The sequence below is a fragment of the Macaca nemestrina genome, chromosome 14 (assembly GCF_043159975.1).
Source record: "Macaca nemestrina isolate mMacNem1 chromosome 14, mMacNem.hap1, whole genome shotgun sequence".
In the NCBI taxonomy this organism is placed as follows: Eukaryota; Metazoa; Chordata; class Mammalia; order Primates; family Cercopithecidae; genus Macaca; species Macaca nemestrina.
In genome coordinates, this window is record NC_092138.1 from 27,367,894 (window position 1) to 27,386,208 (window position 18,315).

An 18,315-nucleotide genomic window follows, 5' to 3' on the forward strand; every position below is an offset into this window, starting at 1 on the left:
AACCCCAGTTCAATTGGGGATTTTTTGACTAGGAAAAAAATGTGTATCTTACTCTATTATACTGCCTGTTATATCATCTTCTTTGCACTTTAACAATGAATTTGAGATTGTGGTGAAAATTCCTGTCTAAAAGCAGAGAGTCTAGATTTAGAGTCTATGGATAGGGCTTAGGAGGTAGAATCTGTGGACCCTCTCTGCAATTTATATATAAAAATGTGTGGGTGTGTGAATTTTCTGGACAGAGGGGACAAGCTTTCATGAGATTCTCAAATGTATTTTCAAGTGGACTCAATGAAGGCAAAGAACTATAATAGTTATAAAATTAGGCCACGTTTTCTCAACCTTGACACTGCTGATATTGCGGGCTGGATAATTCCTTATTTTAGGAAGCTGTCCTGTGTATCATAGGATATTTAGCAGTATCTACCCAGTGGATGCCAGTAGCATGCACATGTGCACACACACACACACACACGCAGCTATGACTACAAAAATGTCTCCAGACATCTCCACGTGTCCCCCAGGGAATGAAATTGGCCTCTGTTGAGAATTACTGCATTCTGTGATTACATACTCAGATTGGTTGTTTTTTCTGATTGCTACCTTATTTTATTTTAACAAATAAAATCTGAAAAGACCCAAACAAGCCAAATATATTACCCTTTAAAGCCTTGGTAACATTTATATATTTGGGATAACTAAAGTTATGCTAATGCAGTGAGATTATTCTAAAATCCATGTCTATCATCTTAATAATGGCATAATTATCCCAGTTTTGACTAGAATGAAACCTTACTCAGGAGTGTGCAAGAGGAATGCACTGCATTTTCTCTACCTTTTAACTTATGAATGACTTAATTTATCCGTCAAGAATAAGTAGAAAATGAGTATATTTGGGGACTTTGCTTCTCTTTCAAGAGGCTTTTAAGATAAGTTCAATAATTGATGCACTGATCCAGAAGGTACATAAAATATGCCTATAGAATTTTTCAATGAGCCAGATGGACTACCAGGCTGGAACTTAAGAAAATGTGCCCAGATGTGTTATACCGAAAGCCTCTCCACATTAGGGAGTTCCCATTCAGCACAAAACAGGCAAGTAAGTCCCTGCCTTGTGGCCTAGGGACAGACAGCTGATGAGATTCCTGGACACACAATCGTTAGGAGTCCATTTTGAAACTGGTACTATGAATCTTTGCATAATATAAGAAGCCAGTACACCAAATGCCTCCCAGCACCGAAAGCCTGCATATCCGGAAAGACTCCCACTGATCTGCTGCTGGTCCAGAATCACTGAACAAAATCCTGACTCCTTTCCTCCATATTCCACTTCTCAATGGAATTCTCTAGGCCTAGTACTAAGCTCACTTACATAATGCAAAATAAAAACAATAATAATAGCTATCATTTGCTGTGTGCCAGATACCATGTCAGACATGTCATCATCATACCCCCCGGAAATAGGTTTTCGTATCTGTGTTTAATAATTTAATAAACAATTGAATAAGAGACTAAGCAAGGGACAATAATAGGATTCAAATTTCTCTCTGACTCCACAGCCTGACCTCCTTCCAACTCTAATAATAAGAATACGTTAACATTTATGAAGAACTTACCACGTTGTTTCACATGCCAACTCATTTAATCTTCATAAAATAAATGTGTTATTATTATTCCTAGTTTACAAATAAAACTAGATTAAGCAGCTTGTTCAAGGACACCTAGCTATATTTCTCTTTCTTTCCTTTGTTTTTTTTAATGTTTAAGAAAGGTTGTATTTTGTTTTTGTAATTATTTTTACTCTTTTTGTGTGGATTTTTTTCCATGTAGCTATTTTTACTAGCATAGTCAAGATGAAAACCCAGGTATTCTGACACCAAAGTACATGTGTTTAACCACTACAGTATATATAAAAAATATATCATATATTATATATACATATATATAATGTATTATATAATGTATATTATATAATGCATATTATATAACATGCATATGTGTATATTATCTATATTATATAATATACAATATGCACATGTTATATATAATGTATATAAGCTAGATAATATGTATATATTATATATAATGTAGATATGTATATATTATATAACATGTATATATTATGTATGTTCTACAGAAGAGTATAAAATATATAATGTATATATTATATATAACATAATTGTATATATTATATATAGTACATTATATATAATATACACATTATATATTATATATATTATATGCTCTCTTCTGTAGAACACAACAGAAAGATATTTACAAGATTAGGACAGAATCATCTCTTAATATTGAACCAACTGGACAATTTAGCTTTAAAAAGAGGAGGCCAGCCCCAGTTCCCACTAATAATACTCTATTTCTGCACTCCACTCTATCAGATTTTGGTATTTGTATGAAAGCTAAGACTTCTTTGAAATACATGAAGCTAAGTGTTTGGGAAGAATGTTTCTTCTCTTTGATTGTTTTGACCCTCTGGATAGACAGCACAATCAATCTGAACAAAAACAACCCTGAGAAATTAAATTAGAACAGTTTCTGTATTTACTGGCTGAGTTTCCTTAGGTCAAACTAGCTTCTAAATCTCATGAGCACAAACCTTCCTCTCCCAACCCATCTTTTAATCAATGTAAATAAACACAACATGAAGGACCCATGTGTGCTTTTTCATTGATAGAATTTTTTGTAAATAAATGATGAAAGAATTTTATAAAATAAGAGAAAGAGAGAGAGGATGAAAAACAGACCCATGTTTCCTATAAAACTGTTTCGACACAGCTGGCTTGCTCACTTTAAAAGAGTTCTGAGACCACTAAACTATATAAGATAAAACTAATTAGCATACAACTTTAAAGACAATTTTAAAATATGAATAGATGTCAGATTTTAAGATATTCCTGTTTGGTTTTGAAGTCATGCAATACTTGTGAGATGCATTTTGAAATTGCCTTGAAACTAGTTTAGACCCCAGTGTCCTAATGCATACAAGGAAAGCTATAATGTTTAAATTCCGATAACAGACACCATAGAATGTACTCTTTTAAAATAAAATTGTGGCCAGGCACAGTGGCTCATGCCTGTAATCCCAGCACTTTGGGAGGCTGAGACGAGTGGCTCACGAGGTCAGCCTAGCCAAGATGGTGAAACCCCATCTCAACTAAAAATACAAAAAAAATTAGCCGGGCATGGTGGTGCACGCCTATAATCCCAGCTATTCAGGAGGCTGAGGCAGACAATTGCTTGAATCCAGGAAGCAGAGGTCGCAGTGAGCCGAGATTGTTCCACTGCACTCCAGCCTGGGTGACAGAGCAAGACTCCATCTCAAAAATAATAATAATAAAATAAAAATTAAAAAATAAAATTGTAAGACTAATTTGAAGCCTCCATTATCATTGATAAAATTAGCATTAGGCTTTTTTTGTGGATGGGCATCCCTTCAGGAAGTATAATATCTAAGAGAAAGTCTTTTGTATTCTGTATTTTGATGCAAACGATAGAAACCAATCTCCAACTAGCTTAAGCCTAGAAGGGATATATTGACTTACTGAAGGGCATAATGAAACTGGCCTTAGGGGCTGCTACAAGCAGGGACCCAACCACTGTCAGGATTTGCTCTCTTTCTCTTGCAAATCGGCTTCATTTACTCTGATCAGTTTCACTGGCAGAGGACTCAGCGTCAGAGACAATGAACTCACCCCATTACAGAGACAAAAGGAACTTCTTTCTCCCAGCTTTAGTTAAAAACAAAACAAAGCAAAGCCAATAAAAGGATTCTGGTTGGCCTGTCTTGGTCACATCCCTGCCTTCTATCACTCTTGCCGGGGCCAGTACCATATTTAATGCAGCCTGGAAAACACACCTACCTTGTGGCCATACTGGGTAGAAACTGTTTATAAAAGGAGGAGGTAATGGGTTCTGGCCAGGAAAAATCAATAGTTATTGCATCCTCATCTTTTTAATATTTTGAGTGATAAAAGGAAAATAATTTGGCATTTAAGAAACAGATCCCAAATAACATACATCATGGAAAGAAACAAGGAAGAAAGAGGAACAAGAGATAACATTATTTTAGAGAGCAGCCTGGAGGACTTTATAAACATGTCAAGATGAAAATCCATCATTTCTACAGCAGGTACAGGTCTGACTCATTAGGGTGCATGATTCTAATGCCCAAGAAAACACCCTCCATAGCCAATGGGGTACACTGCAGGAGAAGTATACAAACAGCAGTTCTGTCTGAGAGACTGATTGGTGGTAGAATACTATGCAGTGGGGTGGGGTCACAAGAGTAAGAATATAATGGATATTTGGTTTATCCTAGCTTTGTTTATAAGCAGTTTATTTTTTTGTTTGTTTTGTTTTGTTTTGCTTTTGTTTTTTGAGCTTTCCAATTATTCATTAGCCTTTCAGAACTTAGAAAGGAGGTTTGCAGCATTGCAGTCATTCTTGGAATAGTTCAACTATCCCAATTCCAATTTCTCTAAGAATAAAGAGACCCAAAGAGGACACTGGCCTCCTCCAGGAGTAGAGAAAAAGCACCTGATTCACATAGAGGCCTAAGCTTCCATTTATGTGACTCCTATGCCTAGCCTTGACTCGGTCCTACAGACAGCAATGAAAAATGAAGAGGCTTCATTTGTGTTGTACTTTTTAAACTGTTTTTTGAATCACTGATAGAATTCTGTGGACACTGGCTTCAATAGACCAAGCATCTTCTTATCTGGACACAACTGCCTGTCTAAACATCCCTTACCAGCAGTCTAGAAAGTGGACCTCCTCCAGAGGTTCCCATCATTGTCAGCATTTATAAGAACACTCAATCATATGGGTTTTCTATTGTTTCTCCCTCTGCTTCCCCACCCTTCCAGATGATAGACATGATGTACTTTGTCATCATTATGCTGGTGGTGCTGATGAGCTTTGGAGTTGCCAGGCAAGCCATCCTTTTTCCCAATGAGGAGCCATCATGGAAACTGGCCAAGAACATCTTCTACATGCCCTATTGGATGATTTATGGGGAAGTGTTTGCGGACCAGATAGACCGTAAGCAAGTTTATGATTCTCATACACCAAAGTCAGGTATTTAAATTCAATTCGGTTGTGTCTTTTCCAAGTTCATTTGTTTGTTCTCAATAAATGGCTCAAGATAGAGGACTGATTCCTAGCTTGCTATCTTGGAGGAAAAAAAATTACAGAAGGTGAATATACAATTTTAGCAAAGTAGTTCTTGGGTATTTCTTACGTATGTCATGTTCTGTGACACAAATCGACATCTGGTATGCCAAATTTCATCAAAAAATGAACCACTTAAAAAGATCTAAATTACTTTATGATTCAAAATCCCAGGGCCATGTGTTGAATATTTCAGTATCAGGAATATTTTATGTCACTACCTCCCCACCTCTACCCCAGCCACCAGCCCCAGCCTTTAGAAAATAAATTTCTTGAGTTGGACTTCAGAACAAATAAACAATGCTCAATTTCACCATCAGAATTCAAGAGTAAGGGCAAACATCTGCATGGTATTTTTCTTGCACTGGAAACTATTCTCCAACTCCCTTTCCCACTGTCTTAAATTATGTGCTATTGAGACTCATAGGAAGCTAGTATTCATTGCCTGGAAGTATGGAAAATGCCTTAGGTCATAAACTGAGTTGCTTGCTATAAATGCCAAAAAGAAAATAGTATCTATATTATGAAACGATTCAGCGTGGGGAATGAACGCCAGCAGGCCCCCAAGGTTTCATGCCCTAATAGATGCTGATTCTCTGTAATAAACACTCCTTTTGTATGGAGTTTGAAGATAGTTGTATCCTAGGAGTCTGTTCCAGGATTTTATTTGGACCAAATGTCAGGACACACCAGGCATTGGGAAATTTTTTGGGAAGAAAGCATCATTAAAGAAACATCTTTCAGTGTGGAGGAGTTGAATCCCAGGAGCAACAATTTCTCATTTCCCCTGAGGAGTTTAGTTCTGGAAATAACATCCCTCCAACATTGTTGAATTAACATTTTTCAGACATTTTTTGCTGACAGACCAGCCATCTGAGCCCTGGACTGTGGACACGGATTAGGGTTACATAACCAGGTAGTATAGCTTATTAAGAGCAGGAGCAGAGACTAGTTAGCATGCCCCCTCCCACTGCCCATCCTGGGTAGGACTGAGACCAGGAAAACAGGGACAAGGCAGCAAAGAGTGTGAGTCCTCCAGGCCTGTGAAGAGGATGTGTACCCTGGCAACAGAACACACCGGTACGTCATTTATTCTTCCACGATGGATTTTGAACAAACACACTTTCCTTCTCAAAATGCGTTATCTAAGGCAATCAAGACTTTTTGGAACACCTAATTGGAACAAATACTTGTTTCATGAGACTTAGCCAACTCACTGAGGAAGAATTTTAACTCCATCTCCTGGTTGTAATACCTTTGGCTGACAATGTGCAGCCTTCACTAAGACAGTTTGCCAGGGACTGGGAAAAATCCTTTTGAGAGCCTGCTTTCAAATGGTCCATAAAGGCGAAACAACACTTTTTCAAAACCCACCTATGACCATTCTCCTCAGGGATTAAATGTGCTATTTGCCCCTGAGAAGTTGTTTTTCCACTTAGTTATATTATTTTGCCTTTTTTAGTTTTCCTTTCTGCTCCAGAAAGAGATTAAGCCCCCAAGGATGTTTTGACAATGCCCCATTTTGGGATGGGAGAAGGAGGGAGGTGTAGGTGTGTATTATAAATGGGATTCTGTCTGTCCCTCTACAAGTGGCCATTTATTGATGTTGTACTATGAACCCAGCCTAGTGCAACAAACACCACCATCTGGCTGAATAAGAGGATTTATTATTGTCATTTTACAAGAAGGGCTGATTGTAGTTTAGAACTTGAAAACCCCCTGGAGACAGAGAAGAAGTGTTTTGTGTGAGTGAAATATGAAAATAGATTTCCCACCCTGTTAATTAGATCTGCGGAGCTCTACGTGTGTGAGAATAAATTTCAACTCCAAATCCCAATGTATAACTGACCCAGCCTTGGATAGATGCAGCCTTCACGATGCCCTTCCCCAACAACTCACCTTCCTTTTCGATGTTCTGAACGTGCTACAATGGTAGCCACTGTTCTAAGCTAAATCAGCCAGTTTTCTGTCTAGTGCTAACGAGTATTTGTCCTTTCTCAAATGGATATAGAAGGCTGCCCCCAAAACCTGTCATGACATTTGGCCCAAGTCATTGAATATTCCTGTCCTCCAAATGATTTGATATTCATGTTATGGCCCTGGATGGGCCCAGTGGGGATTGGGTGACTGCCCTACCTGGTCATTCAGAACTGCTCTGGAGTCCCAACTACCGAGCTATTTGAGAAAGGCACAAATCGTTTATGCTGCCCTATGATGTCTTGCCTCTTTTCTGTGTCGTGTCCAGGTTGGTTTGTGAAGCATGTTTTCAGGCTGATCGGATCTCATATCTGCCTGGACCCACAGCCCTGCCCAGGGTCTGCCAGTCCCATCCTGTGGGTGTACCCCTTGTGGGCCTTCTGAAGTGCTGCTCATTCAAACACACCTTCGCAGAGTGACTCATTTCTAACGGAATGCACGTGCTCCATAGCTAACTCTTTTTGTTTTTTACTTCAGAATTGCCGAGCCCATTTCATGTTTGGGAAAATGCTCTTTCTTAATTGGGTTGGACGTATATGGATGTACAATAGGGCCCTTGGGGTGGGTTTTTAACATCAATCACACACCTCAGAAGAGAGGGCGGCTTTGATGCCTTCACTTCTGGGAGGCAATGTTACCTTACTACAGGTTTTTGATATGCCTTCCACCTTTTCTTCTGTTATTTGTTCTAAACACAGAGACCAAAGATCGATAAGATCAATAAAGCCTAAGATACTGGAATGAAACTTGTAAGGTTACTTTCCAAATGTGCTTAAAACTAAACCAAAAGGAAAGAAAATGGACTCGCTGTAAAGTCACAACATAATTTAGGTGCTTTTCGCCTCTAAGCTGTGTTGGACTCTACACAAATGATAGTTCAGCCTTCATCCCAGTTCTCTGTGGAGGCTGAAATGTTTGCTTTGGGTTTAGGCAGCGGAGGAGAGTGAGAGAATGTGATTGGAAGCAGACGATGAGGAACCTGGGGAAGGGACTGTGACTGTCTGCTCTACCCGGAAACTTTGTCTACCGCCCTGATTTAATTCGTGGGAATGCAACTTGCTGTTGTTGTGTGGTTGGTTCCTTTTCGGTTTGTTTGGTTTCTTTCAAAGAGCCCAAGATTGTCCTCACGTGTTTGCTATATAGAATCCTAGCTCTCCAAGACCCAACCTAAGGGCTGCCATGAAGCAACTTGGGCTCCTGGTTGTTAAATGCATGGCTACCAAATGATGACACCCTTTTGGGTAGTCTCATTTGTGTGACCCATGTGACATGGCCTCTCAGAGCTGGTCAGGATCCCACTGGAGCTTGAGGGGAAAAGGCACTTAGAAGAGAGGAACAGCAGAATTCATTTCCAGCCCAGCAGCATTTCATGCCAAGGCCGGAGCAAAGCTAAAATTAGATGGACTCTTGCCAGCTTAGAAATCTGGTTCTGCATTCTGGTGTGTGAGGTACCTAAAAGTGTACCTTTGTTGGCAGGGAAAACGGGGTGTCTCTGGCTTTCTCCAGCCCCTGAATGAATGCAACTTTCATTTATTTACAGGGCATCCATGTGCTGCTGGCTGTATATTCAGATTCCCCAGGCTGTACCAGGGCAGGAGAAAAATGAATCATGCTCTTGAATGCATTAAGTAAGGGTCTAAATTTAGTCCTCCTTTCTGCTTCTCTGAGTATTTTTACAAGTTTAGATAGTAATGTGAAAGCAGAATGTCCAAAACTTACTTTCTACCATGACAACTTAATATTATCTAGCCCTTTCCATTCACTCCAAATTAACTATCCGATCTACTTAATGCCTGGGTTATGTTTTTTTTTCTTACTGCCTAGGGCTTTTCCATCTAAAATTAATAGGTAGTCTGGGGTAGGAAGGTTTTTGTTTTGTTTTTGCTTTATTTATATGTGTATATATTTAGTACAAAGGTTTGCTATGAAAAAAAAATCCTTGCTCTTTTGGTGTCCATGTTGTCTCTGTGATGTTGACTGAATTTAAAGTGTTGTTTTTGTCATGTGTGTGCATGTAAAGCCAAAACACATTCCTGAATTATTTTTCTGCCTCAAATTAATTGTTCCTCACTTCCCATGTGGAAATCAGTACAGCTCAAGGAGCCAGTCTCTAAAGTACGCCTGCTTGTGGTGAAGCTTAGAGCAGCATGAACAAAGAAGATGACTATTGTTATGCATTGCAATTGTGAAACGCCAGTTCTCAAGACTCAGGGCTGTGCATCTGTTTAGTATTCTGGACTGACCTTCTCTAATGGATTCAGAGCACACTAATGCCTAACAGCTATAGCGTGGGGAGTGTTGCTTGACCAAAGAAAGTATTTTGGAAAAGAAAACTTGAGCCAGTGCCAACTTTTGGGAAAGGGAGAATTGTTTTGTTGGGTTTTGTTTTCACAAATCGCTAAGGAAGCAAGCCAGTATGAGACACCATCCTCATTTTCTGTCCCTGAAAGTCAGCTCACGTTATAGAGAATACCCACCTGACTTGTTTACTAATACAAACTGAAGCTTCACGGATTTACTAATAACAGAGCTATCTGCAGACAGGCCTTTGTGATGATTCCGGACGCTGTTTTGATCAACACTTGTTCTATTGTCATAACATTTAATTAGCATTTTCTCACAGGTTGGACTCCACTTTGAATTCTTTCTTCAGTCAATGAATATTTATTTTGTTTGTACTATGAGCTGGAAACCAGAGCACAGAGATGCCTGTGACAGAGGCATTGTCTTCAAGGAGCTTACAGTCCAGGAAAGGCCAGCTGACACTGACAATGCATGTGTAGAGATGGAGCCAAAGAATGTAGTCAGTTCTACCTGGGGTGGGAGATGAGACCTTGCAGAGAAAGGGAGGGTTGAGGTGAGCCACGCAATATGAGCTGATGTTTCAGGCAGATGAGAGCAGGAGGTGTAAGGAGGGGAGAATGGCCTTCCAAACTGCGAATTAGTATAAAAAGTTCCAGAAGCAATGGATAGTTTAGTACGGCTGATGGTAGAGTAACAGGCAAGAGACAGGAAGTAGGACAGAAGGGTCTGAGGAGAGAGACGGGGTACAGATCCTGGAGGACTTATACTCCATGCTCAGAATAGTACCATGATCAAGATGTATGTTTTCATCAGAGCTCCCAAGCAAAAATGTGGAAGGTCCATAAGAGGGGTTGAGGTAGGAGGTGAGAGGTGAGAGGAAATTTCTAATGCAGCAGCAGCTGGAATGGAGGAAACAGGCAGGATGAAATTTTAGGAAGGAACAATCAAAAGAACCTGAGAAGAAATCAGATGGTGCAGAGGGTGATAGTGGGAAAAGCGGATGAGGATTTAAAACAAAGGAGCTGGAGATTACACCAAGGTTTCTGGCTTAGTCTAAAGGGTGATGTCATTCACTGAGATAGAGAATCTGGGACAAGGAACTATGGGGGTATGGGGATTTTTTCCATCAAGATTGAATTGAGTTTGAGGTTTCTATGGGAATTCCAGGAAAACCATGAAGAAGGCTATTTTGCACATAGAACTCTGGAGCTCAGTAGAAGCTGGACTGGAGATAGAGATTTAGGGATCAACTATATAACCACCATGATGGTTAATGCCATGATGGGTGAGCTTACCAGAGGGCACAAGTAGAGAGAGAAGAGAAGGCCAGAGTGGAATACTGAGTGGTCAACAGTGTCAAATGCAAGAGAAAAGTCCAACTGGGTGGATATTTACAGAAGTCCATTTAGTTAGTCCTTCAGGAAGTCACTGGTGATTTTTGCCCAGGGATTTTTATTTCAGTGGCAAGTGCAAAAACCAATTACAGTGATGTAAGAGTAAATGAGCAGCAGGACAAAGCATTTACTAGGGAAGAGGGAGAGAAGTGCTGTATATGTATCAGCGGGGCAGGAGGGACAGAAAAAGCACAATGTAGTAGAGCTCTAAGTGTAATCACCACTAGGAAAATGGCAGATGTCACTGACTTGGTACATATCACAGGAGTGCTCTGGGCCACCTCTTTGCATAGATAAGTTGTATGTTTTCCCAGTCACGACTCTGCACCCGGATATAGTACAGGAAAGACAAATGGCTGGATTAATCCAAGATTGAGGCTTTGCTGTGCCCACATGGCAGAGAGAACAGGGACTAGGGCTATTAAAGATATTTGCAAGGGTTCTTGAAGTTATACATTGTGAGGTCTAAGATGAAGGGAAAAGGAAGGTGTAAAGTTGGTGAAAACCCCAGAGGAAAAAGGAATAATCAAAGGACTAGACTTCTAGCCTGAGAAGCAATTACATTGACTAAAGATCCTGAAGGCTGTGATGATACGATGTGGTCAGGGAATAGCAAATTGGTGTTCAGAATTAAGAGGTGAAGCAGTTTCGAATAACGATAAGGTCCAGGGGTAGGTACGAGGATGGGTTCTAGAACATGCTGAAGTTGAGGTCAAGTATCTTGAAGCTAGATTCTTCTGTGTTTATCAATACAGATATTGAAGTTGTTTACAATAATGACAGAAGGTGTGAACGGGAAGACTTTGATCAAGATGATCTGAAACTTAAAAAAGAAAGGGCTTTTTGCACAAGAGTGAAAAACAGTAGTTTTGAAAAGACAAAGAGTATCAATAAAAATGCAGACATTACCTCTGGGAACCACAATGTAGAAAATGTGCAACCTCTACTTGAAAAGGTTACAGAGAGGTGGTGTCTTCCTCCAAGATGGATTTTAATTAAGTCAAGAGGCCGGGCGCGGTGGCTCAAGCCTGTAATCCCAGCACTTTGGGAGGCCGAGACGGGCGGATCACAAGGTCAGGAGATCGAGACCATCCTGGCTAACACGGCGAAACCCCGTCTCTACTAAAAACACACACACAAAAAAATTAGCCGGGCGAGGTGGCGGCGCCTGTGGTCCCAGCTACTCGGGAGGCTGAGGCAAGAGAATGGCGTGAACCCGGGAGGCGGAGCTTGCAGTGAGCTGAGATCTGGCCACTGCACTCCAGCCTGGGTGACAGAGCAAGACTCCGTCTCAAAAAAAAAAAAAAAAAAAAAAAAATTAAGTCAAGAAAATGGGGAAGTGGACTCATAAAAACATGAGAAAGAAGGCCAGATGCAGTGGCCCATGCATTTTGGGAGGCTGAGGCAGGAGGACCATTTCAGGTCAGGAGTTCAAAACTCCAGTGACATATTATTGTGCCACTGCACTCCAGCCTGGGCAACAGAGCAAAACCCTGTCTCAAAAAAATAAATAAATAAAAAGGTACAAGAAAGCAGAGGAGTTTGTATTCAGTGATAATTGGGTTCCAGAAGACTCAGGGGAAAAGGAGAAAAAGGGAACAGCGATAAGAGCTCAGGGGGCAGAAAACCTAGCATCACATGAGGACAATAGCCCAGGGGAAGGTGGGTGGCTGGAGGAGCTGGCATTGTAGGAATAGAGGATGACAGAAAGAAGTATGGTGGGAGTAACTTAGCCAGAGTTTTAAGAGAGTTAAAGACTGGAACCCTAGTAGTATAAAAGGTCAGATGAAGCTAATGATATCTAGCCCCAAAAGGATGGAATTGGAGACTTTGTGTAACAGAGAAGAGTAACTAGATCCTGAAGAGGAACCTCCCCAAATGGCTAGAGAATTCTCCATCTCAAAGGAGGCTCTCCTTTTGAAATTGGCAATGGCTTGTGATGCTAGAGAAGCATCATTCATCACCTTCCACAAAGGTAAACTCTTGATATAACCTTGGAATATTCCAACCTTGGAATAGCGTTCACTCTCATACACTCTCACATGTATATGCAGACTCACATTTCTCTTTTCTCTCCTCCAGCCCTGCTTCTGCCAAGACATTTTTATCTATTCCCCAAATCCTCCTTTCTGTTGCCCCTTCTGAAAACCCTCTAAGGTCCCTGAGAGCTTGTACATTTGGAAAAAGCAGCCAGAGAAACTCAAGGGCTATTTCTGGATTCTGTGCTGCCACCTTCTGTTCCCTGGGGTGGGGGGTCCTGAGCCAGTACCTGCTTGAAATATAGGAAGAGAAGTGAGTACTTCTCCATACTATTCCACCACACTAATTTAACCATCCTGTAAGTAAAAACAGGACACCCAAAATAAAAATAAACCCATCAGCTCCACGCATCCTAGACATAACCTACATGTTTCGAAGGAAAGATTATATATGAAGTAACTGTAATCTGGTGTCATCATAAATCATCTCACAGTGTGGCTGCAGGGATCTCTTAGACTCCCAGAATGGTGGTAAGTCTGGAAATTCTTCAGAACAGCCCTGTACAGAATCTATTGTGATGGTACTCATCTAGATCTATGTTGTCCAATACCATAGCTGCTCATCACATATGGCTACTGAGTGCTTGAAATGTGGCTAGTATAAATGAGAAACTAAATTTTTAATATTTCTCTTTTTAATTAACTGAGATTTTAATTTAAATAGCTGCATGTTGCTAGTGGCTACTGAATTAGATAGCTCTGTTCTAGAATATAAAAATCCTTTAGAATGCCAGCTCTGTGAGAGCAGGGACCACATTTTCCTTGTTCACTGCAGTGTCTCCAACGCCTCAATCTGTGTCTCATACAATGTAGGTGCTCAGAAAATAGTTGGTGCATGAATTAAACTCCTTGAAGCGGAGGATAGAGAGTGATGTTGTTATCCGCTTTAAACAATCAATCAAGCAAACAAAAAGATTTCAGGGACTACGTATAAAGAAACTAGAAAAGCTGAAGTGTCAGAAATGTCAGTGAAGATGAGAAAAAGAAGCCAGGTTTGTTATAAAGGAATTTAAAATGTGAATTAAATTAAATGTAGTGATCATGGATTCATGACACACACACACACACACACGCACAGGATGGAGGCGGGGAGGAGTGAGAAAGGAAAGTGGAATCAAAGGGGATTCTAGAGTTAAGTTCCTGAAAGTAGCTAGCTAACTTTGTTTTCAAGAAGAAAATTCCAGCTGCATTCAAGAAATATCTATTGAAAAAGTCATGATTGTTGTATATGTGCAGAGATAAGGAAGGGAGGGAGGAAATGAGGGAGAGAAGGAAGTAAGAAAGGAAGGAGAAGATAAGGAAAGAAGGGAGGGAGGGAAGGAGGGAAGGAAGGAAGGAAGGAAAGAAAGGAAAGGAAGGAAGGCCGGCCCACCCACCCGCTGGCCCTTGATTGTTGAGGGCAGCAGAGGAAGGAAGAGAGAGCTGTGTGAGCCCAGCTGCAGGACCAGTTGAGGCCCATGCAGAGAGCCCCACCAGCTCTGAGCCTCACCATCATAGCAGTAGTTGCCATGCATCCTGTAACTATGGCCTTTCCAAAGGCTGTGTTCTGACCAAACACAGCGAGGCAGATGGTTGATTTCCACTCAAAACAGAGTACACCCCTTCTTAATGACGTGGCAAGATTTTAATTGATCTTTATTAACAGCCACCAACAAATAGACTGATCTCCACACACACTAACTATTAGCAGATGATCCCAGCAAGGCCCGTGCTTTAGTTGATTTTCCCTCAAATGGGACAGAGTTCAAATAAGCCTGCAACCTCAATATGTAAGGGAAAGGAAGATGCTCAAGATCTTTTGCAAGATACTATCCAGTGGAGCGAGTCGCTTCCTGCAGCTAGATTTCAGACCACGTCTGTCAAGTGATGTTTGACTGAATTGCTTGGCCTTCAGTCAAATATTTGATATCTAGGACATCAGTGCTAAGGTTCAAGATGAGTGCTTGCTTGGAAAAAGACCCCAATAACTTCCGGTCAAATGCAGGATGTTGAATCTTCATCTTAGTGACACACTCAATTCAAGGAGAGGACACCCACTGGTGAGTTAAGGATAGAGGTGGCTATTCCTTGACCCAGGCTGTGGTTATGTGGGCTTTCATTTTACACTGGACATATATGTTTTATGGACTCTTCTGTGTATATATCTCATAACCTAATACACAAAGGAATAAAGGAGACATCCTGCTATAATATTTTCCAGATTCTAGTTTGAATGGGTTTATTCATTCAGTGACATTTACTAAGCACTTCAAGTGCCAGGCTCTATGCCACAAGATTGGAGTTAAAAAGACATACTTGATTGCCTCGGTTTTGAAGGAAGTTGCTGAAGAAGACTGACACCTAAACACACATTACAAATCAGTGGGATATATATCACATATCTATCTCATATATATCACAGAGGTGTTGTGTAAGGACTTAACTCAAAGGAAAGGACACAGTTTAGCAGTAGGAAGAGGGGACAGAGAAAAGGAAGGGAGGGCCAGATGCACTCTGAGAAAGTCTCCTGGAGGTAACAGTTAAGCTGGATCACAAAGGATATTAAGTGTTTTTCAGACAGATAATGACAGGGCACTCTAAACAGAGGGACTGTTATGTACAAAGTCAGAGGCATGACAGAGCATGCCTGGCGTGGGCCTGTGGGGGCCAGAGAGAGTGGAGACATGAGGTGTCCTCCCTGGACCAGCCTGGAACTAGCCTCTGGGTTAGTTCCGTGTACCAGGTGCCCCCAAGCCCCCTGTACCTAACCTGGTTAATGTGGATACCGTATTTCTTTTGTCTGATTTATTGTATGTATCCCTCAGTGGATTCTATGCATTGTGGGGGTTGGGGATGGGTTGGGGCCAGGGTCTGTATTCATCTTTTCCACCATTACTTGAGCAAATACATGGAGAAGAGGTTAGTAAGGTAAATTGCTGTAAAGGGCTTTATATGTCAGGCTAAGCAACTTGGATCTTATGGGAAATTCACAGGTCACCTTGTGTGGAGTCCCCTGTGAAGTACAGCTTCTGTTTATGGAACTCATAGGTGTCATTGAAGAGTGGGGAGATGGCAGCTAGAAAACATGCAACCATAATGCTCATTTCAGGGAAATTAGATAAGCCATAAAAAAAGCCCTTTGTTCCAAAATATCTTCTAAAAGAGGGGTAACAACTTTCCCTTTTAAGAGTAGAAATATTCCCTGAACAGGTTAAACCTGCTGACTCTTTTCCCCCTAATGTGAAGTATGTGAATCTCTCAACCCTCAAAATAGCTGAAATCAGCATTCAGGAAAGGAGCGTTGAAATGGGGGCAGGTGACATGGAAGCTGATGGCTCAGCATGCATGAGGTGGGCCCTGAGCAGCCAGCAGCCAGCATGAGGCAACTGAGTGTCTGGAGGGCAAGGAAAGTGAGACAGGGTGTGGAGAGGCTTCACAAAGACACGTGGTGGCAGAACGGCTTTGCCAACGTTGCAATTTTGTCAAGGGTCCTGGCAGATGCCCAGTTTGCCTCCAGATACTGTCTTCTACTCTGCCTGCGGTAAATTGCTGATGCCTGAACTTGAATATCAGGATCATCTGAAGTTCTACAAGCCTCAGGCTCCTCAGTTCAGTCTGCAGGCATGGGCTTCCTAGCTGCAGCTTTTTCAGTTCAGCTAGTTTTCTCCTCCTCCAAACCCCATCTCTCCCCTTCTGGAAAACTTACAGAGATGCAGAGGAGAGAAAGGAAGAGAGGAGGGAATGAATGTATTTATATACTACTCTCTCTCACTTTTTTCTTTTTCATCATTAGTTCATCCACATCAAAAAATCTATTCCCACTTGGCATGGTGGTGCACACCTGTAGTCCCAGCTGCCCGTGAGGTTGAGGCAGGAGGACCACTTGAGCCCAGGAGTTCTGGGTTATGGTGTGCTGTGTTGATCGGGCATCCACAATAAGTTCAGCATCAATGTAGTGACCTCCTGGGAGTGAGGGACCAGCAGGTTGCCTTAGGAGGGGTAAGCTGGCCTAGGTTAGAAATGGAACAGGCCAATACTCCCATGCTGATGGGTAGTGGGATCATGCCTGTGATCATACCTGGGCAACATAGTGAGACTCCATCTCTAAAAAACTAAAAATAAAAATCTATTCTCCAGGAAACTCAAAGGTCTGAAAGGCCCAAGGACAACCCAGAGAAGCTGAGTACTCTCAAACAGGCTTTCTTGTGACCACAAGATAATCTCCTATAGTCAAGGTCTATCTCACTGGTTCTCAACCAGGGGCAGTTGCACCCCCTAACCACCACCCGGCAAAGAGACATTTGGCACTGCTGGAAGTATTTTGGTTGTCACAACCTAGGGGGCGCTACTAACATCTAGCGGTAGAGGCCAGGGTGCAGCCTAACATCCCATGATGCACAGGACATCTTCTCCAAAGAATTATCCCCCCCAAAATGTCAATGTGCTGAGATTGAGAAAACCTGGGTTCTGAACCCAAAATTCAACTCCTCCTTATTGCTTCTCAAAGAAAAATGACACAATATAGTTGCCTCAATTTGTAAAAAGTCCTAAAGGACAGATCTGAAGGGGCTCCAAGTCCTCACACACTAAAGCCAGGCAGAGAGTGCTGCAGGTCCCCAGTGATCATCCCTTACAGGGTTTCACGACGTCACCCTCTGCTCTGCTCACTCTGTCTTCAGACCAAAGACCAAGGTAGGACATCGGGCATTTAGAGTGTCTGAACAGTCAACATGAAGGACCACTTTTGGCAAACGCCAGTAGATCTTGTCCCATGCCCTTGGGCACCAGTTTTGGACATAATAAGCTATCATTGCTATGAAGAACAAGCAGAACCCAGGGCCTTAACCTATCATTTATAATTTACAAATATTTTGCAAATCCAGGTGGAGTCTAGCAAACTTCAACACCTCCCTTCTCAACTTTGCATCTAAGAGACATCAGTCCTTTTTCTTTTTTTTTTTTTTTTTTTTTTTTTGAGATAGAAAAGCACCATGATGCACTCACAAAGAAAGTGGTCTGAGTGATCTCAGATGTCCTGGTGAAATAGTTCAGTTCAATCAATCCAGCTCACTGTTTGTGATAAAGCACAAAGGGGAATCATACCCCCCATGATAAGACTCAATAGTGGTATTTATTGACCAACTTAACACCACCGAACCAAATTGAAAACAGGTTTTAAACATGCAGAGGCCAGTGACTCTCTCCTGAGTCGAGGGGCTAGCTTTACAGAATCACAGGCCTTGAAGCAAAAGGATGAAGTCTGCTATGTGCCCTTTTTAATATTCTGAACAAGGGCTTCAGAAGTAAAATGTCACTGTGAACTGAATGGTTACAGTACGGTTACAAGAAAGCCAGTTGCTGACAAGTACTTCAAAGTCACTCGTGCCACCTGAGGAACATAATGTTCAAGCACTGAAGGAACTATACATGGTGCA

At 41.4% G+C, this 18,315-nt stretch overlaps 1 protein-coding gene and 1 long non-coding RNA gene across 30 annotated transcripts in view; one reads left to right on the forward strand and one right to left on the reverse strand.

Annotated features, from left to right (window-relative positions):
- The window catches only part of LOC105498657 (transient receptor potential cation channel subfamily M member 3), a 909,897-nt gene that overhangs the window by 837,404 nt on the left and 54,178 nt on the right, over positions 1-18,315 (forward strand). For all 26 annotated transcript variants that reach the window (XM_011770894.3, XM_071077680.1, XM_011770897.3 and 23 more), the window contains one exon: positions 4,884-5,058. In XM_011770894.3, coding sequence (XP_011769196.1) covers positions 4,884-5,058 — 175 coding nt within the window. The remainder of the gene's footprint in view (positions 1-4,883; positions 5,059-18,315) is intronic.
- LOC105498656 (uncharacterized) overlaps positions 1-18,315 on the reverse strand; it is a 178,791-nt gene that overhangs the window by 42,408 nt on the left and 118,068 nt on the right. The window lies entirely within an intron of this gene.